At 36.0% G+C, this 22,264-nt stretch overlaps 1 protein-coding gene across 1 annotated transcript; it reads right to left on the bottom strand.

The window, feature by feature from the left end:
* Window positions 1-1,489: 1,489 nt before the first annotated feature.
* Window positions 1,490-21,174, bottom strand: UBLCP1 (ubiquitin like domain containing CTD phosphatase 1). The gene is made up of 11 exons (XM_036103644.2): window positions 20,877-21,174; window positions 17,636-17,833; window positions 16,746-16,837; window positions 16,264-16,349; window positions 16,065-16,180; window positions 14,742-14,840; window positions 12,417-12,454; window positions 11,797-11,895; window positions 8,283-8,399; window positions 4,228-4,355; window positions 1,490-2,586 (listed from the first exon to the last, which is right to left on the bottom strand). Exons 2-11 carry the CDS (start codon window positions 17,787-17,789, stop codon window positions 2,559-2,561), a joined length of 957 nt encoding a protein of 318 aa, XP_035959537.2. The 5' UTR covers window positions 17,790-17,833; window positions 20,877-21,174; the 3' UTR covers window positions 1,490-2,558.
* Between the last annotated feature and the right edge of the window lie 1,090 nt (window positions 21,175-22,264).

Here is a 22,264-nt window from a genome sequence, read left to right as displayed (position 1 = left end):
CTAATCCTCAAGGATTTCTCTTTAAGCTCTAAATACTTAGCATTCCCATCAAGACCGACATAGCTTCTCCAAAGCAATTCCAAAAACTAGTATATCCTTACATAAATATCTAAGTGTTTATCTCTAGCGACACCTCTTGGGCTGCTTTCCAGTTAATAAGAATAAATTTTGATGTAAAAAATACTTTCGGGGAAACTGTAACAATTTCTTCCTTGAGAGTTCTGTTGATTACTTGGGATGAGAAAATCCTTCACCCAGTTTATTCACTATTCACATGTTTTATTACTATTCTTGGCAACCGTCACTTAAAAACCAAGCAATAACCTAAGTGATTTGCATTTTTCCTTTTTGCATATTCTTCTTTCCCAGTCCCCCTCTCCCTACACAGCTCCACCTCCTCCACAAAACTGACAGTCTTTTTACTTTCTTTAATAAAGAACATTTCAGTTACTCACTGTAATGACCCGTATATCTATTCTTTGCTTTTAAAACTGAGTAACCCCTATAGGTATCATTAGTCCAATAACTGATTTTCATAAAGGACCTGAGGGGCTACTAGATCTCCAAGTGCCCTCTGAATCAAAGGTTTAATGATGTTCTGCAATTTTTAGATTAAATATACTTTACTAAGAACCAACTGCTTAAAAGTTAGGAACATATAAACCATAGAACTAACTTGCTGTTTCATCAGCCTATGTATCTGCCTGGTTATGTTGTGTGAGCCACATACACAGAGGTAGATCGATCTGCTCAATAAATTATGAGATGCAGAAGACAAAGTAAAAACGCCAATACTCTATTAGAAAACACATGTGATCTCAGTAAGCTGACACATGTGATCTCAGTAAGCCGACAGTGACAATGTTCTCCCAGAACTAAATTTTGCATACCAGCTAATAAACTTTGGTTTGAGCACCACCTAATGGCAGAGAATGTTTTTTTAAAAGTCCTACTTTGCTTTGAGGCTTGCTCACTTTCGTATTTTATATTGATTTAGAAAATGTTCTGCTCTTTACTGAACTAAACAGTTCTAAAGTGTTCAGTTTTCTTAAGATTAAGCCCTTTCCATGCCTACCTTGGGACAATAAACTGCCTTTTACAATGGGAAAATGCCCCAGTGAAATGAATATTCCAAAAAATTCTACTCCATCCTTAAATATTTAAATTTAGCCTCATAATTTAGAAATATGTTTTTAATTGAATCATCTTATTTAAGGGTTCTCAAACTCTTCTGCACTGTATGTCTTTATAATAACCTGTCACAAAGAAAACAGCTTATCTTCCTGAAAACATGGTACTTATTAGAACTAAGTAATTTAACATATCTAAGTAGCTGCTAAAACCAATTCTGAATGAATAGTGATATTCACACTTTTAAACCATACACGTTTAGTTTTTTTCAAGAGGTCCTTGCCCCAGCCTACTGTTTGTTTCACTTTGTGATTCAACAAAGAGGCAAAATATTTGGAACAGTAGAGAGCAAAGCCAATGTTTTAAGAAAAAGTATTTATTATTTACACCACTGAAATAGTCCCGTAAGAACAATATACACCATGTTTATTTGAAAGGATCAGATTCCTTTCAAATACAAGAACTGTATAAAGCAATACTGTCAACACAAAACAGTGGTCACATTACATATCTGCAGGCGTAAGCATTGCAAATAATTTTTTTTTTAATCTTATGGCTAAATATTTTCACTGAGACACAGTGTTTGCACTTAGACAAGATATAGCTGGAACAGAACAAAAACTTTTTGTTCATGCTTTTTAGGGCTGTCCCCTTAAAAATGTATTGCCTTTAATTGCTTTCATGACGACGGTTTTAGGCAGAAGTGCTTCTACTTAGCCACCAAAAAGAAATAACTTTTGTTCCTTAGCTTTTATTCTTCAGGCTTATGTTTTCTATTTCTCATACTATGAGACACACTTGTATCACAGCTGACGTTTTCCAGTTTTACTCAAAAAACACGGACACACATATAGACCAAACTGAGACAGCTCAAAATTTAGAGATGTAAATAGTGCACAGTAAGAAGAGAAACTGTGTCTATGACAAAGGAATAAAAAAACTCTTGGTGATTTTAAGCATACCAAACTAGGATCCTTACGCAAAAACTTTTTTTTTTTTTTTTTTTTTTGGTTTTAAAGGGAAAAGCAGTAGTTGCAAGATGGGTTTGGTCTTAGATTTAGTCAGACAACAACACAATGAGACAAAAACACAAGACATAACTTGTTTCCAAAGCCACAAAATGACATTGTTGAGTATACATTTTTGTCGATTTTTGGGGGGGGGGGGGGGGAGGAACTCAGTACTCAATGCTGGAGAAAATATTTTTCAAGAGTAACAGTATATTCATATAGGGGAAAAAAGGATTTTTTTAGCATATTGCTATGATCTTCAAAAAATACAAAATTAAATTTACAAAAAACTGGAAGACCAAGTATAAGCAGTCTGATATTCACTGCAGTGTCCAGCACTATCATAATGATTTCTAGCATAAAAGCAAGAAGTTTGTGATCTCAAGTATCCTCAATAACTGCCAATATAACTTGTAACTACTGTCCTTGCTTCTTTGACAGATACCTGCAAGAAATAAAATAAAGATGTCTAAGCTGTATCATGATAAATTCACAATAACAATCTAACTCTCCTCCCAAAAGAAGTTCATGTTAATAACAAAACTTCTCCAGATGAGTAATAATTGTTAATAATCTAATATCTGTTGATTGTTTTATGTGCCAACCACTGTTTTAAGTACAGGTATTAATTCACTCATCCTCACAAATGCTCTATGCAGACCTTTCTTTCAGAACTTATTCCTATTTTACAAGCACGAAGAGGCTAAGTGCCCAAGTTCCATCGGCTAGAAAGTGGCAGAGCTCAGATTCAAAACAAGGCTCTGGAGACTGCATTCTCTCCCTTCATACTGCCTGACTACCTCATGTGAAAGTGGTATATTAACACTGTAATTTCCAAAAAGAACCTCAAACTCATTTAAAGATCTTATTTTTCCACGGGGCGCCTGGGTGGCTCAGTCGTTAAGTGTCTACCTTCGGCTCAGGTCAGGATCCCATGGTCCTGGGATCGAGCCCCACATCAGGCTCCCTGCTCAGCGGGAAGCCTGCTTCTCCCTCTCCCACTCCCCCTGCTTGTGTTCCCTCTCTTGCTGTGTCTCTCTCTGTCAAATAAATAAATAAAATCTTGAAAGAAAGAAAGAAAGAAAAGAAAAGAAAGAAAGAAAGAATCTTATTTTTCTTGAGTAACGATTGTGGGTTTTCACATTTACAAATTACTATACTCAGTAGTATGGGGTGGGGAAAGAGCTCTTAAAATCAGAAGACCTGGACACGTTTTAATGGTACAAAACTTGTTCACTTTGTGGCATTTATTAACTCCATGCCTTTGTTACATCATCAATAATTTGGAGATGAGGATAAAAATGCCTGCATTACCTTCCTAATAGGATTATGAGAATTATCTATTAAGAAGCTATATGTCAGAGTGATCCGAAAAGCCAAACTGTTGTTATTACACGAACAGTTTCTTTTGTTGCTGTATTAATGCAAGCAGATCCCTAAAAACCAAATTCCAAAAAATTACTTGCAGTACACTATAATCCTGTCCACTTCCCCAGAGGTTTTCCCTGCTTCAGAATCTTGATGTTCATAGGCAGGCTATATGTAGATGTGTGCCTATGTTTGTGATTAGAAAAAAGACTAGAAGACCATACATCAAGATGGTAATGGTGGTTCTCTCTGGAAAGGAAAATCATTAAGTAATTGTTTCTCTACTGGATTATAGTTTTCTAATTTTTCTGCTACACAGAGAGGTTACTTGTAGAGTGATTTTTAACAGGAAACTTTTGAGTGTGTTTTACTTTATCCTGACTATTTTATAGTATGAGAAGAGGGACTACCTTCCCATATGATTCATAAAAGAGTGACCTATCCAGTGGGTCACAAAATAATTTGTAAGTAGCAACACAAATGTGTACCAGTCTCAAATCCTCCCTCCTAGAAGTATTAAAGATCTTAAGAGATGCAGGTTTATGAACAAGGTAGAGGTTAAGATGAAAGGGAAGAATACTTTTGGGGGAGATGTCACTGCATTAGAAAATAGTTTCAGAATTCACCCATCTTAAATAAAAGTTCAGAATTATGTGTCACCAGACAATGTTTTCATTCACTACTGTGAAAAGGAAATGAATAAGCAATTAGCACTTACCTTTCCCAATATTTGTGGTTTAGGTCCAAAAAGTCATCTAATTTTGCTATCTCCTTGAGGTACTGAGTTAATTTTAAAAGTTCTTTGTCTTTATCTCGATTTAGGTGCGCTTTCATAAAAGGCCTTATCTGTTAGAAAACAAACATCCAACACTTCACACTGCAATAAGGAAACTAGCACAAATCTACACTATCCTCGCATTCAAATTCAGTTAATGAGATGAAAATATTACTAAGGATGTCAGTACTAAAAATGACTTTTGCACTATCTCAGTGAAATAAACTGACAGTCCGTGTATAACGTTTACAGTGCCAAGAGCCCTTCTACCTCATGTACCTTATGTTATTTTTCAGTCTGAACCTGACAACACTAACTTTCTTCCAGCCCTTGAGCCCTACATGGTTTCTTACTTTGCAAAACTGCTAGATTTTTTTCCTCTTCTATCAATCTAGACGCTTCTTACTAAATAAGTAACTTAATTCATGCCACCCAATTTATAAAAAGTTAACCAAATACAAGCATGATCCAACAGGGGAGTGAGATAAATTTTAACAATGATGATCTTCATTTCACTATTTTTCTATAAAATTTCATATAGCTAAGATATTATACATTTATATAACATGTCCTTTCACATTTTATCACAAGCATTTTTATCATTAAAGTCTCCATAAAAATATTTTTTAATTACACAAGTTTTCCCATAAAAAGAAGTCTATTTTCCAAATATTTAAGGTTGATATATTTTATGATGAAAAGCATTTATTTCAAAAGCATAAAAGTCAGGATGGCAGACAGAGTAGAGAATCATAATTAGTAAGGGATATTAATACCTTGACTTGGGTGGTAATTACACGTGTTATCTTTATAATGATTCGTTAAATTATAAATATTAAGCACTTTTCTTTATGTCACAGTTCAAATAAGGAGTTTTGCTTTTTCAGACACCAGCTCAAATATCTTTATAAAACTCAAGACAGCCTTCCAAAAGTTTTTAATTAATTCCAGATGAAATGATATTCTGGGATTTGCTTCAAAATATTACAGAGAGGGAAGCAGGTAGCATATAGAGCAAAAATAATCATCTATGAATTAATAAGTTGTTTAAACTGAATGATGCATATGTAGGAGTTCCTTATATAATTCCTATATAGTTCTATTTATATTTGGATTTTTTTCATTTTATAAAAATTGTTTTTTTAAATCATACTCCTAAAACACACATATAAGGACTGAAGAAATAATCCTTAGTAAAGTATTAACATATCCTTACTGTGATTTAGAGAAAATGCAAACTGCTTATTAGTTATTAATTTTACATAGTAACACTGAAAAACAGATGACATTTAATTCTGTCACTGGTTGAGAACAATGAACCCAAAGAAGTCCATATCCTATTAAGAAGAGGAAAGGTTTTAAATAGTTTCTGTTATTGGAAAAACACACCACCATTTTTCCATTTGTTCTACTAGCATCAGAACAGCTTGGTGCCAGGGACCTCCACAGCTGTCAGTCAGCCAGGCTCCCACAACTTTAAGGGCACCAAAGTGAGTCTGCGCAGAAGCAAAGCACTTGTAGGAGATCTTGCCTCCAAACAGGTAGAGTGGGCAGTGCTGTATCACAGCAGCAGCAATGAATGTGGGAGGTAAGAGAAGATTCTCTCGAAGAAACAGACCCTGCTTAAGCCCTGGGGCTGGAAGTAAAGAGGCATGATATTGTGATGTAGTGAAATGAGTTTCTACATAATCTTGGGCAATACTGTAATGTTTCAAAGTATTCCTTCATTCAAATAAAAATTGTAAAGACAACATGTTAACTTTTAAATTATTAATATACAATGTACAATGTGATTCCTAGTTTACCAAGGCCCTGCTAAGTTACTGTTACTTTCTTAACATTTGGTTGTAAGCACTATTAAATTGCAAAACTAAAATACTCTGATGACTCTGGATCTAAAAGTTAAGCTAGTTAAGTGGAAAAAAGTCTACTATTCACTTAACTACCTTCACTTGTTCTAGCATAATCACTTATTGTATCATTCTTTAAAAATGATCTCACTAGCAGGGCAGAATATATATGACCACTGTAGTCTCATATCAAAGAAACCTTTTTAGGAACTTAAGATGGTCTAGATTATCTGCATTCTCTTGTATCATTTCCTTGTATAAATAAAAATGAAATTTTCAGAGTATCGATTTATCCATGACCAAAAGTAAAGTTTTTTTAGTTCAGTACTGTATTCATAATTCACAATGTCTTCTATATTCTATGTCAAACCTTAAGATTAGCAAGCTTATATTATTAGAAGTTTACTGTTCTAAAAATAAGCAGTCATCTTTAAGATCTCTGTGAAATCTTTTTTGAGACTTCTATCAAGAACATTATGAAACCATGACAACAAAACACAGGAAGAATAGTTCTCAATTTCAAAACTGCTTCTATGTCAATGTGGGTAAATCATTAATAACTACCTTTTTTTTTTTTTTTTTTTTAATATTTTTTTACTTATTTGACAGAGAGAGAGAGACACAGTGAGAGAGGGAACACAAGCAGGGGGAGTGGGAGAGGGAGAAGCAGACTCCCTGCGGAGCAGGGGGCCCGATGCGGGTCTCGATCCCAGGGCTCCGGGATCATGACCTGAGCCAAAGGCAGACGCTTAACGACTGAGCCACTCAGGCGTCCCATTAATAACTACCTTCTTAAAAGAGGTTTTCAAAAGGAGACATATGAGAGATTTCCAGTGGAATGTTTAAAAATACCTCTCTTGAATTAAAATTTGGGGGGATTGTAGACAGGTATTTTTAGAAATTCCTTCAGTGATTCTACAGAATGCCTAGTTTAAAAAAAAAAAAAAAAAACCCTGCTCTAAAGTAATATGAAGAACTAGAAATTTATATCATCTCTGCATCCAAAGATAAGTAGGGCCCAAATGTGGGCTAGGAAAATAAAGTTTCTTCTAAACACATATGAAACTAATGGTCGTATTTTTTTTTTTTTTTAAGTTAAAGCTTTCCTCAAAAATCATCCTTGAAGATCATGACTTCACCTCTTTTCCTGAACAGGTATTAACCATTAGTTTCATAGAGAATTTGGTTTAGAGCAACTGAATCTTTTCTCAAGAATTTATTCCTGTATCTCACACCTGGCAAACTACACACAAGAAAAACATTTCTCCCAAAGCCTCAAACAGAAACCATTTTTAGAGAGGAACATAACTACCAATTCACCTCAAGTACTTTTCTTCCAAGTCAACAGCTTTTATAATTGTGGCAATTCACTACCAAGATCAGCATTCTGTCTCTAACCTTTCCTCATACACTAAAGACCACATCCAGAAATGTAAAGTTTTAGATGTTTACCTTACCAATTTACAATGCTACCAGGATTAAATGTTACTATCATGCCTATACAAGATTGCATATGACTTCATGCTAAAATCACCACTGGCCTAGGAATCAAGTCACTTAGATTCTAACTCAGATTCTGTCATTAACCAGTCACATACATGATTTTGGGCAAGTTACAAATTTTCTGATCCTCAGATTGTTTATATAAAGTTAAGAAGGTAGACAAGGTGACTGAGATTCCTAGCTGTGGCATTTTATAATTCTTAAGATCTCTAGTTGCCCTGTATGAGTTTTCAAAAACCTGTTTCGGTTTAAAAAGGAAAAAATAAACCGTTACTGCCAGCTTTCCAGCTAACCAGAACATCAGAAATCCTAAGATTTGTATCCCTAATAAAATGTCTGTTGCTTTCACTTGTGATGCTGAAAGTCAATGTGAGTAAGCCCATGGTGTTCCACAGAGCTAACTAAACAGAAAATACCTGGATGAGCTGGCAACCCAAGAAGGTATCAACGTGGGAGAGAGAATGTTCAACTATATGAATTTTTCTAAATTCATTTCTAAATTTCTAAATGTTCAACTAATGAATTTTTCTAGATATGTAAGCTTTCTTGCCTGTGACCAGAATACTTCCGAAAATTTAGGAAATTCAACAGTGCTCAAGTTCCACCACAAATTTCAGATTACATAAGCATAAAATTATGTCTTACCTTTAGTCCATTCTGTGGGTTCATTAGAAAATTTCTTCCAATGTCATCAAACATTATGGTGTTTTTTTTGCTGTAAAACTCCGAAAACTTTCCCCATATAACACCAAGAGGCTTTACCTTAGAACAAAAGTTTTGATTTAACTCCAATTTTATCAATAGTTCATCCTTTCTTAAAAGCAGAGATACCTCAAAATGCCCAAACTATGTCAGAGCACTCCTTTCCTCCTGTAGGACAGTGACGGCTGGCCGTGTGAACAGACCACAGCTGAGATGCAACACACTTTAAAGCACAACGGATCTCGCGATGTTAACTTCTGAAAGGTCTGCTCATGTCTACCTACCTAAACCCACTGTAAGACTTTCCATAATTTTAACATGAAGATTTGGGGTTAAAGGAGGAGTAATTATTTAAAATGTAAGAATTTAGGGGCGCCTGGGTGGCTCAGTCGTTAAGCGTCTGCCTTCAGCTCAGGTCATGATCCCTGGGTCCTGGGATTGAGCCCTGCATCGGGCTCCCTGCTCCATGGGAAGCCTGCTTCTCCCTCTCCCACTCCCCCTGCTTCTGTTCCCTCTCTCGCTCTCTCTCTGTCAAATAAATAAATAAAATCTTTAAAAAATAAATAAATAAAATAAAAAAATAAAATGTAAGAATTTAAAGTAATTGCTTAACTGTCTGCTGAGCAGTCACATGACTTCCTGGGCTAATACATGCCCCTTAGAGCTTCAGTGTCACATGGGGTCTGTTTTCAAAACTAGAAAACCTTAATAACGAACAAAGTGCCTGGTTCTATTAATACAGAATTTAAACATTTTGTAGAGGAAAACTGATTGTCTTATTCAGTGGCACAGGTGCACAATTCCTAGGGCAACTGGTTAACTTCAAAATCACTATTATTTGTAAATTCTTACTTTTATTTCTGAGTTGTTAAAATGAGCCTTCAAAAAAGATAACTCCTTACATATTCGTATCTGTTGGTACTTGCATAAAGTCTCTGTAAGACCACACAAGAACAGTAGGAAGAGAGGACTAAGTGGCTAAAGGGCCAGAGGGAGGAAGACTTTTCATTACATACTTTATTTTTATTTTTGAATCATATGAGCTTATTTTACACATTCAGAAAAATTTTTTAAATAAATTAATTTTTAGAAGTACTTTTTTGCTGAAGACAGGAGTCTCTTTTACGGTAATATGAAATTATATGATAATAATAATTATAGGAGATTAAATGGTAGTAAATAAATGGTAACAAAGGTTGTCATTTTAAAAGGTGGTTTTTCTTTTTCTTTCTAGAACTTATTTTAATATAGAGAAAGCCTTTTTTCTTAGTGTCCTAGCTACTACAAAGAATATTATTGAAATTATTTTATTATTTAAAATATTTTAATTTTATTTGCCTTAGTTTTTTACTCTTTTGTTTACTACTGAAACAAACCAACCAAATACTTCAAGACAAATATGACTGACACAGTAAGCCAGATTCTTAATTTTCTTTTTTTCTTTTTTTTTTAAGATTTATTTATTTATTTATTTGACAGAGAGCGAGCGAGAGAGGGAATACAAGCAGGGGGAGTGGGAGAGGGAGAAGCAGGCTTCCCGCAGAGCAGGGAGCCTGATGCGGGGCTCGATCCCAGGACCTTGAGATCATGACCTGAGCTGAAGGCAGACGCTTAACGACTGAGCCACCCAGGCACCCCAGATTCTTCATTTTCTTAGCTAACAAAAGCTTCATGAAATAGGACAAGAGCTTTAGTTTATGACACCCAGGGTTAAAATCCTACATCCTCTTAAATAGTGCTGTCATTTTCTAATTATGTCAAGTGCCAAAACTTGGATTACTTTGTTCTCAATTAAAGAAATAATACTGCTGACTGTAGGAAAAAAACTGAAAACACAGAAAAGCACATAGGAAAATTTTAAATTAACTATAATCCAGTCATTACGAAGGATATATTTACCTCCAGTCTTTTTTTTTTTTTTAAAGATTTTATTTTAGAGAGAGATAGAGTGCAGGAGCAGGCGGAGGGGTAGAGGGAGAGGAAGAGAGAGAATCCCAAGCAAACTCCATGCCTACCATGCCCCTAAGTGGGGCTTGAGCCCAGGACCCTGAGATCATAACCTGAGCCAATATCAAGAGTCCAAGCTGGAGCAGTCCAGGTGCCCCTCCTCCAGTCTTTTTTATAAACACCAGCAGCTTCACAGTTTATAGCTCTTTTAAGGGGAAACCTGAACTAAATAACAGTTAAAAACTATTTCTAACAGTCTGCAAATACTGCTCTCTAAATTATTCTTTAATGATGTGTCATGAAAAATTTTTAAATCACTAAATATTCTGTTACATCAAATATTTGTTACATCAAAAATGCATTCCATTTTATGGATGAACGAAAATTTTTATATCCAATTCCCTATTAGATATTGAGGATTTATTCATTTTTTCTTGAAGTATAATTATCACAGTGTTATATCAGTTTCAAGTGTACAATATAGTGATTCGACAATTCTATACATTACTCAGTGCTCAGTCACCATCTGTCACTATATGTTATCACATTATTGACTATATTCTTTATTCTGTACTTTTATCTCCATTACTTATTTCATAACTGGAAATTTGTCTTTCTTAATCCCCTTCATCTTTTTCACCCATCCCCTCACCTATCTCCTCTTTGGCAACCACCAGATTTATTTTTCTTTCTCTAATTTTTCACTATTATAAACATGACTATGTTTAACATTCCCCAACTTTTTTTTAGTGTTTAGATTTTATAAATGTACGACTTTAGTAGGTAATAATGTTTTTCCCTTGACATATGAAGTATTTCCTTTATTGAATAAATCTCCATGCATTTAAAGGATTCTGTTTATGATTCTGACAATTTCAATAGTCTCCTCTATGCTTTCCTAGTTTGCTAAGTTCTCCCCAATTCTTATTAGTTCATGTGCTTCCCAAAGGTATAGACCATGTCTCCAACAGTGACTATCATAACACCTTCAAATAAGAGTTCAATAATAGGACTGGTTACTCAATGAGTAAACAAAGTGAAGAACCCTAATCTTTTTAGCCCAACCCTTTTCTCTGGTGGTTCTTGTTGCTCTTCTCCAGGGTTACATATACATCACACCAAAGTACATGCATCATGCTTTCTGCTTTTACTTATCAGTTTTATATAGGGCAGGGTGAGTATGTTTTGGTTTGCTTCTAGTATCTTCCTCGATGATATTCAGTATTTTTCTCACCTACTCTGTTTTGAGCAACACTGTGCTGCCATCATCATGGGACAATTATCCATGACCATTCTTGACGGTCTTGCTCAAGATCCTTAATTCTATCATTAAAATACCAATCTATTAACCTTACATACATCTTCCTATGTCAAACTCAACTGATACTTTATTATCCACTCAAATGTGCTTCTCAACTCTTTTTGTACTTTATTCCACCAACATAAATACAAACAGTATACTAGAAAATAAACATTTAAAACTTTAAAAAGAAGTAAAATGATTTCTTACGTCTATTAATCCTCTCCTTGGAGTATGAACTGTTATCATAGCAGCACTATCCAACATGAAGGTAATCTTATAATTTGCATTTGTGCTCACTCCCAGCTCCTATAAATACAAATATTCATGTGGTTAAAATATAATAATATGAAAAATTCCAGGCTTTCTCAATATTCCAGCTACCATTTCCCATAATGCCACCTTCTACCCTACTGGCCACCAACCACACCTTGCTCAACAACTACCAAGTTTATTAGTTTCATTTAAGCCAACAAATGGTAGTCCAAAGAAAAGAAACTAGAAACAGATTACATCCTGTTACATATTTCAGAAGAACATCACTTCTTTATTACACACCAAAGCAAAAGAAGGAGGAAAAAAAAAAAAGCATTATTGTAAAACGGGGGAAAAAAGGATGTGAAGCTCTGCTGTACTTTTTCTTAAAAAAGACTTAATTACACAATACATTCCACCATTAACCAGACTTTAAGCACACCTCTATTCCTGATAATGGCCAACTGTTTATCTATTAAATGCCCTCCAATGAGAATGAAATTAATTTAACTTGGAACTTCTAAAAAGACAAATGCAATTTCAAAACATTCTTAAATGGATTGTCTAACACTTACTTTCATTTTAGCTTCAATCCACTTCATATTTGTTGCGGCTAAAATATGAAGAATGATAATACGATACAAATGAAAAGCTTGAACTTCATTTAAAAATTTTTTCTTCTGTATAAGTAAGTTTTCTAAGCAAGATTAAAAGCTCAAATGCATCACAAATAATAATTCCTAACATATTTACGGTAATTTTAAGTATTTATAAAAATAAACTTACTTTTAGTGCATCAGCGCAGAATAGAATTTTAACAACTTTTATCTAAAAGATGCAGGTAACCAATGTTCAAAAGAATTTTGAATCTAGGAAATTTATAAATCAAGACCTAAATTCCTGTTTAAAAACAGCCCTGACACTGTTCTCCAACAATCCACATTTAAATATAGGGTGCCTGGATCTCTAATTTACTTCCATGTTCCCACTGCCACGCAATGCACTGGCATATATGTCAATATAAGCAGATTAATGTTATGTGCCAAAAGTTGATGTTAGAGATCAATAGGTCCAATAAAAATCAACATTTTACCAGGCTCAGGAAACTCAGTGCTCACTGAGTCTAGGAGCTTTTAACAACGAAACTGACACAACTAAATTCATAAATTCTATCTGTTATGTATCTGCTCATTGTCAGACACCAACCAGTTTTGAGATCACTGATATTAAAATTCAACCCTCAGTTTTATATGCCTTTCTGGTCCCAAGTTACTGGACTAAACTACATAGCTGTTACCAAGTAAAATGGTTAAAAAGGGAAAAGGAGTTTAATTTTTACAGTATGTGTATGTGTATCTATTTTTTAAAGACAAAAGAGGTACCTGAGTTCTCAAAATAAAAGTCTTTAGCACACAAACACACCAACTGAAAGAATCACCTTCCACACAAAACTGGTCAGTTGAACTAAAATCTTAAGAGACTGATACATCTACAATGACAACAATCATGAGATTGGGAAAAACAATTTTTTTAAATTCAGTATCTATTTTAGGTCTACAATCCCCAGATGAAAAACAAAAATATTCATAGCTAATAAAAAGGGTTTCCAATTAATTAGTTATTGTATGTCAGACATGGTACTACTTGCTGTACTGATACTTTTATTCTTATAACTACCCTGTAATACAGGTTTACATATCTTCATTTCTGATGAGGAACTTGAGGCTCAGAGATATTAACTGACCTGCCCAGTATCACAAAATAAGGACAAAGTCGGAATTAAACTCTAGTTGATTTAGCTCCAAAGTGAAGTGCCCTTTTCAACATACTACCATTAGATATCATAATTTACAAAAATAACTTATTTTAAATATATGATTGTAAAAAATTCTCTAAATTTCTAAGTCTACTTTAATAACATTTAGAGGAAAAACTTTTTTCTCAAATGTCATCTCAGGTGTCAGTTGAACAAAATTTGTTCCCAGGAAGCTTTCCTCCCTGTATCTTATAAACCAGAAAACTATGTATTTAATCTAAATGGCTGTGAACTCGTATTAATACTGAAAAATGGAGATACTCTGATTAAAAGGAAAAGTACAAAGGAAATTTAAAGATTGAAGTAACACCTTTGTGGTCACTCAGCAAAAACCTAGTACAATTAAACATAACATTTTTCATGATGAGATTTTATTTAATTCACAATCAGGATAGCTCTTTTCTGCCTATGGCTTGCCAAGAAGCAACTTTAAATGTTTGTGGGGAGGTAAGATATAAATTAATAGTTTCTCTTCTCAATAAAGTCTTGCCACAACAAAATGTCCATTGAACTAAATAGTGTGCTCAGTAATGTAGTAAATTTACTTTCTGGAGCAAACTCATGATCTTATCACAGACCTGTAAGTTCCTGGAATGGTCCACAGACCACAATTTGAGTAATATTGCCTTAGTCTGTTTAATTTTCCTTAATTCATATTCCTTTATTTCTGAAGAACAACATCACTGTGATTTTTTTTATACGTCTTTCTCCAAATGTTTTGAAACTAGAGTGATAAAGAAAGGAGAAAGCAACAATATCCTGAAGCATCAAAGACTCTACAGTAAAGATCAGAAAGAAAAATTCCTAATCAAGGTGGGGTCTTATGAAAATAAGATCATTTTTATTCTGACACCATAACCTAGTCTCTTCCTGTATTTAACTACTTCAGTGGTATTGGCAAATATACATATAAGTTTATATTGTGATGCAAGAAAGTCAAACATGTTTCATCAGAAATTAACTAAAACAAATGAAAAATGCATCTTATTTAACCACAGGTCATTTTAAGTCACATTTTATAAAGCAGAATAATTTACAGAACAAGATTACTTCCATGGAAATCTAAACAAAAAATATAGCTTACACCAAATAACAATGTCGTAATCCTCATATGCAGATGTTAGGAATTCATGAAGATATGGTCGCATTAATTCTACTCCAGTCTCTGCACAAGACCTATGGTCTAAAAGAAAATCAGTCATAGATGATTACTAGTTTGTTATCATGGACAAGTACCTGATATCAATGAAAATTATGAAATGTAATATAAACATTCAAATGCAAACTACCTAAGACTGAATTATACTGGTTGACAAACAGATGTCTTTGAAAGCACACAATTTGATATCACTGCGATTCAATTTTAATTAATCGATTTTTTTAATTTGGGAAGAGCAATACCCAGAATTCAGGCTTATATAGTAAGCTGTAAATTTTGTTTTCATGTAGTCTTTAAAATATAGACGTTATTTTGTCACATGAAAAACAAACTAGAGCCACCTATACTCACTTTAGCCATTCACCTCCCAGATATAATCACATTTCACCAGAATGACAGGCCCAACTAACTTAATAATCAAATTTTAAAATAAGTACACATTAACTTATGACCTGTACTTAAAGTTTAGGATTAGAGGTAAATAAATTCATGCTAATATCAGGAATTAACTAGTCAGTTCTTAGCAATATTAGAGGATAAAATAAACATCTTTCTTTTTTGCTGACATGGGAAATTTTAAATTTAAGAATCTGCCCTGGGGCACCTGGGTGGCTCAGTCAGTTAAGCATCTGCCTCCGGCTCAAGGCATCTCAGGGTCCTGGGATCGAGACCTACATCGGGCTCCCTGCTCAGCGGGGAGTCTGCTTCTCCCTCTGCCCCTCAACACCACTTGTGCTCTCTCTCTCTCTCAAATAAATAAATAAAATCTTTAAAAAAAAAGAATCTGCCCTGAACATAATTAAATGAAAAACCGTATCATTTGAAATGATAAAATATCAAAAATGCTTTTTAAATAATCCTCAAAAAATTGAAATGTTAATCAATAGAGAATGACATGGTTAAATTAAGATACAGCCATAAACTAGAGTAGTGGTGACCAAAAAATATGTATCTTTAATTCATAATGAATAATATTAAATGACTGAGATATTCAAAATATCATTAAGCAAAAGTAAAAAGGATATACATACAAACACACCCTGGAAGATACACTTAAAATATAAGAACAGTTATTTTAGGGGTTTGAGATTACAGATGACTTCAGTATTTTCTACAATAAATGATATACTTTTTATAATAATAAGAAAGGCTTTCAAATATTTCATATTGGAAGGAAAAAATAAACAAAAGGAAAAAAAAGAGTTGTTATGGGTAACAGAAGATAAAGCACAGTTTTAGTTGACTTACCAAATAACGTATAATCAACATCTAGTACCAAAAGCTTTTTCCCTTCCCTGGGAGGATTCAAAATTTCCACTTTATACTCTTTTACTCTGCGAGAAATTTTCAGTAGGTTTTCTTCCCTAATAGAAAAATAAAATCAGGTGAAACATTCACTTTTTTCTCACATTACAACCCATTTCCTTTGATACTATAAAGCACTTACCTATTTTCTACTTCAACTACTTCATCTTCAATATCAAAGTCGTTGACAACATCATCATTGTCAGGAGGTGGACCTAAGACATCTTCCTATTAAGATGAAAAATAGTTTTGTTTTACCAAATTGTCTTTAACATAACAAATACATGCATAACATAAAAAGCAAATAAAAGATACAGTCTGAGGTCAAGAATCTTTCAAACACACACTGTGAGAAAATTTCCACATTTTATAATTCATTATACACATTCACTGGGCAGATTTACCATGTTATTTTGACCATTTGCACTACTACTATGCTTATGGCTAACTATACTAACAAGTTCCCTAGTATTTGTTTTCCGCTGAGTTAATACCACATACATTGTGAAGTTTTCTTCACTGACTGCCAAACTGACAATTTTACCACAATTAAAACCATGATACAACAGTGTAATATAAATCATATCTTCAAAGGGACAAATGGTAACAAAAGTAAACATTTACCAAGCTCTCCTCACGAGTTCCCATCATCATGATTTTAGTATTTGGTTTCAGTTTGAGAGCTCCAAGCTTAACATCATTTTCTGCAGGTTTGCCTACAATACAAGCAAATGACTGTTTTCTCACTAAAGTTCAGGTGCTGGTTTCACTATCCCATTATACAAAACCCTAACATTAAAAGTTTTGGTACAGATTCCACAGCAGTTTTTTTTTCCCTTAAATTAACAAACTGTCACTGCTGAATTAGCAACGTCTAACACACTAAGAAGTAGCAACTAATACAAGATTTGTTTTTTCCCCAACTCCATCTCAGAGGAACACCTTTATTCAACTAGCTAAACAAAATAAATTCATGTTTTATTTTGTCGTTCAAGATGAAGATGTTTTCCAGAAAGTCTTGAACGCTGAGCACCTAAGATAAAACTAGAGATTTATTGCTACCCAAAATTCACCCTTCAATGATACAACAAACACAAACACCATGAAAGTCCTTTTCAGACTGGATATGAACACTGCCTATAATTTTTAAATCATCATTTTAAATCATCATTACTTTTGAAGCAGAAAAGACAATTTAGGGAGAGTACAAGAACCAAGCTGTAATGAAAAAGCTGTGCTAGAACACAGATGTCAGAAATTACAGTTTTACCTGAGACTTCTGTGCCAAAGGTTTAATAAGCAAACATCAACTGTCAGAGGAATCAAAAGGAATCTTAATAGTGGTGGTATTTTCAAGTAATTTTTAATATTCTTATTTTTATCATAAAACAATTTTAGGAATATCCCTAACAAAGAAATCTCCAAGGGGAAAGACTTATTAAAGAGAACAAATAGCTAATATAAAAATTCATAAATATATCAATGCAAAAAGTTTAAAGTGAGGAGAGAATTACCTTTAACTTTGAGTCCAAGTAACTTTTGGCGTTCTGGTAGCACTCCTGTAAGGGTCTTAAGAAACTGTTTGAGATCTAGCACGGTATCATCTTCCGAAAGTGTGGTCACTGAATATTCCTGTCCACCCCATTTTACGATGATAGGGAGAGCCATCCTTGAAACATATGATCAAGCAGCTTTCACTCAGAAAAAGATACCTAAAAAGAAAGGGATATACAAGTAAATAAGTTAAAATAGATATGTCAAAGATGTAGCCAAACTTGTAACTAAGTTTTAGGAGCAATGCAGTTTGAGTCTTACTTTACAACTTGATGGTGGAGAAATAACATTTTCTCCTTACAGAAATGCTACCAGAACACCAAAAGTAATTAGGACTCAAAGTTAAAATTCCCCTACCCTCCCAATTTTTGGCTTAAAGTTACTACTTCCTAATACTCTGTCTGATTCTCCCTGTTCGACTGTTAAGCTGCAACGATCAGCTACCTATCCCTCCCTCTCTGTTTGACCAGGTTTATGCTACAGGTTAAGTTCCTCCATGATGGACCATTCATATTTATTTAACACTTGAGAAGTGGCACAGTGATTTGTTAAAAGTGCAAATTCTAGAGCCAGAGTAACTGGGTTCAGATCCCAGCTATCCCACTTATTAGCTATTTGACTTTGGGAAGTTATCAGACTCTTAGTGTCTAGGTTTCTTCATCTGTAAACTAAGGATGAGAATACTACCTACTTTGGAGGTCTTATACATAATTAGCTAATTTAACTCTCATAAGTCACACAGACCTGGCACATAGTAAGCCCTACATAAATAAGTATTGGCTAAATATATTTTCCTAAAAACTTGAGCTGAAGTGTTCCAGGCACTGTGCTAAATAAAAAGTATAGCCATTATGTGTTCCATATTTAACAAATTGGACAGTTTTTATGCAATGTCATTTAACAAGGTTGATAAGAACTGTCCCTCTTTTACAATTAAGGAAACGGGGCTTCAACAAGGTTAGGCAATCTGCTCATGGGCACAAAGCTGGGAACAGAACATGTTCTGACTAAATCTCATGTTTCTTCCCCTACATCACAACTGCCTCTCTTAAATTGGGACCTACAGGAGGCAAGGTGTCAAAGATCAGTAAATACAAAACCCACAGGCACAGATATAAGCACATAGAGATTAAATACTGGCTGCTATTTTCATCAACAATAGCATGTAGGTCTCTTCCCTCTTAAAACTTTCTATCAGTTTTCCTAAGTCTATCCCCCTGCCCCCTTCCAGGTCAGAGAACTGAATTTCCTAATCTCCATTTCCAAATGCTATCACTTGTTTAATGAAATATTTGACTGCGTTCTCCCTGGATTATGACCAACTGCAAGAAGGCAAATTGTGAATCATAATATGCAAAAATAACTTAGAAACTTAAGGTGTCTTCAACATGTCCACTAGAACAGAGCACCATAAAATCACTTATATTTATGCTCTTATGTTTATATCTGCTCTACTGAAATTTAAATAAAGTGCTAATTTAGGGCAATGTATTCTGTTAGAGAAAACTTCTTCTAACAAATGTTATGATCCTCAATAAACAGACAAAGAGAATTTGAGCCAAACTAAAATATGGTTTAAATATTATTTCTCTGTGAAGGTGGGAATAAAAATGAAAATTTACAAGAGCTGAGAATGCAAACACCACTAACACAGTTTATGTTGTGTTGGGGGGTGGGGGGCACAGAGAGTTTGGAGATCACCTGAGCTCCAGATGAGCCTGGACAAGTCATTTCACCTTTAGACCAGTATTCTCAAAGTGTGGTCTCAGATCAATTAACAGTATGACCCTACTTGGTAACTTGTTAAAAACATAACTGGGGTTGGAGAGAAAGGACCTAGCAATTTGTGTTTTTTTAACAATCCCTGTCTCAGCCTCCCCCTCACCTCCATCTCTGAGGCATACTAAAAGTTTGAGAGCCAGTGCTCTAGACGCAATTTTCTCAGCTAAAAAAGAAAATATGCCAGATGGCATGGGCTCTGCATGCTTAGTAAAGTAGTATACAAATGTTAAACATTGTACACCTACACCCCTAGTGGGAATTCCAAGTTGGCAAGTGCTCTAAAGGACCAAGCATAACAAAACAAACACCATCAAAATTTTGCAAAATTTGCAAAAATGCATAGTCCTTAAAACTGCTTTTGAACCTCATTTCCTCAATATTCAGGTCAGTCACAATGGAACACACAATGCAAATGCCTGAGTCCTTTTATGTTTTCACATTTAACCTTCTTTCTCACACAATTCTAATACTTTGTATCATTCTGGACCCTATCAGATTTGCAAACCAAAAAATGATTTGGGGGTGGGAGTGGCTGGCAATTAAACCTACACAAGTAAGGATCGCACCTTTATAGCGAACCTGGAGTCAAGAACAGCTGTTTGGGTTAGTTCTTCTCTCTACCATACTGTACTGACTTGCCTAGTCAATTCCAAAATTCCTATCTCAAAATGAGACTATTAATATTTACTTAACAAGAACAGTGTTAACGCGTGAGATAACACCTGTGGCAGCACTTAGTAAACTCTAAATAGAGAGCAAGACGAATGGTGGCGATGACAGAAAATTGACAACATGCTAAACAACTTATCTCACTTGATTTTCGCAATCCTGAACTAACGCCTATTGTCTTCATTATACACATTAGAAAACTGAAAAAAGAAAACAACTTGTCCAAGACCACACGACTAAAATGTTGCAAAGGCGAAAACTTGAAACTAACGGCAGCAAAAGTTAACATCTTGGGAATTGGGAGGTGAACTTTTCAACAAGCCTACAGCACAGCAGCAGCAACTGCGAGGTAGTGCGGGGGCGACAGCTATGGGAAGTGCATGGTCTGGGACAGCATACAAGCATAGGAGAGACTCAAAAACCCGAGGCCGGATGCCTTCAAGAGGGAGGCTGAGGAGGAGGGAGGGATGGAGTTAGGGGACGCAAAACCCACTGGGGCTCGGGAAGCCCACGACAGAAGCGAGAAGGCCGGATGGGCGGGCGGAGGCCCCTGCGATGAGCTGGCCGGGGCCGGAGGCCTGGGCCGCCGACTGGGGCAGACGCGGCCCAGGGTTCCTCCAAGCAGCCTCCAGCCCGCCGCGGCCGGCCCCAGTGGAAGCCGCGTCGCGCGAACACCAGTGCTGCGCTGCGGTCCCCGGCCCCAACGGCCTCTCCGTGGGCAGCGCCCCGGGGTGCCCTGCGTCCCCTCACCTGGAGCGCGGCGGAACCGGCAGCAGTGGACGCAGAAACCGGCCGCAGCGGAACCGAGGGCGACCGGAAGTGTAAAACGGGGACCGGAACCGGCTAACGAACCGGAAGTTCAGGTTTGAAACGGAAACGCTCTGGAGACCGCACGGCACCTTCTCGCGTTGGTCTTTGGTCGGGGGTAATCCTAGATAGCCGCTGCCAGGGATCTCCTCACCCGGCGAGGGAGCCAGGCCTTTCCGAGACTTTAACCACTGTGCAGATACCTAGGGTCCCTGGACGGCTGCCGGCCTGCTCCTGTCTTGCGCATGCGCCCGCCAGTGGGTGCTGAGCTGGTGGGGGTGGTGCTTCAGGCGAATGACGTCTGTGGTATTGTTTCGCCGAAGGAGGCGGGTCGGTGGCCTTACCCTGGCTTTCCAGGTGTGCTGAGACCTTCGTAGGGCTCGAGACTAGGACTCTCGTGGCTTTGTCATGTTCCGGATGAGAGCTGAAAGGTGACCTTTAATACTGAAGACTTGGAACCCCCCCCCCCCGCACCAGGGGCTTCCAACACTAGTAATTTTAGGAGCTTAGACTTTTCTACCCATTTTATCCAATGCAAGGGTAAACTGAGGACCTGCAGGAAAGGGAAGGGGCAAGCCTAAGTCACTCAAAAAACCAAAGAAGCAAATCTCAATTCGAGAGCTGCCATCGAGATCACTAAAGTATTGTAGCGAATTTTATCTCCACCTGCCCATCCCCACCTCCCCTCTGAATGCGAGGAAAGCCAGTTACAAACCCCGACAAAAGAATTGTAGACTTTAGTGGAAATTCAGAGCAGTCTCTGTCTGATTCATACAGCGAGTTTTCAATGTGCATCACTTTGCTTTTAGGCAGAAGAAGAAAAAAATCATTGCCGCTAGATTGTTCTATATGGCGCCAAACAAAACTTAGATTTTGAAAAGGGAAAATGTGAACGTAATATTGGCCTCAGATATGCACAAGTCTTTGAATTATGTATATTTTTCCTTCTACTTGACAGTGATATAACCGGTTCATGTTTCCCTTTTGGCTGTGATGGAAGGGAAGCAAAGAGCCAAGTTTTGTGTCTTAACAGTTTCTTAGTTAAGACAAACACTATTTTATGTTCTCCTTACCTGTATCTTTTGGCAATTTTTATTGCATTAGTAATGAATGAAAAGCTGCTCATTTTTAAAAATGAAACATTTTCAGTGAAAAAAAAAAAGTACACCCTCTTTCCTTAAAAAAGGGGTGGGGGAGGCGCCTGGGTGGTTCAGTTGGTTAGGCATCCCACTCTTGATTTCAGCTTAGGTCAAGATCTCAGGGTGCTGAGATAGAGCTCCCCCTCCGCCCTATGCTGGGCTTGGAGCCTGCTTAAGATTCTCTCTCTGCCC

Source organism: Halichoerus grypus, chromosome 2, assembly GCF_964656455.1.
Source record: "Halichoerus grypus chromosome 2, mHalGry1.hap1.1, whole genome shotgun sequence".
Classification (NCBI taxonomy): domain Eukaryota; kingdom Metazoa; phylum Chordata; class Mammalia; order Carnivora; family Phocidae; genus Halichoerus; species Halichoerus grypus.
Note: the sequence above shows the minus strand (reverse complement) of the source record. Positions and strands in the feature narration are given on the sequence as shown.

What these genes read in the sequence shown, in the direction of transcription:
- UBLCP1 (XM_036103644.2), bottom strand. Translation starts at nt 17,789, where the DNA reads ATGGCTCTCCCTATCATCGTAAAATGGGGTGGACAGGAATATTCAGTG. An exon ending in CAAGGAGAGGATTAATAGAC is followed by an intron (nt 8,400 to 11,796) that starts GTAAGAAATCAT and finishes TTTTGTTCTAAG; the next exon opens with GTAAAGCCTCTTGGTGTTAT. An exon ending in AACCACAAATATTGGGAAAG is followed by an intron (nt 2,587 to 4,227) that starts GTAAGTGCTAAT and finishes TATTTCTTGCAG; the next exon opens with GTATCTGTCAAAGAAGCAAG.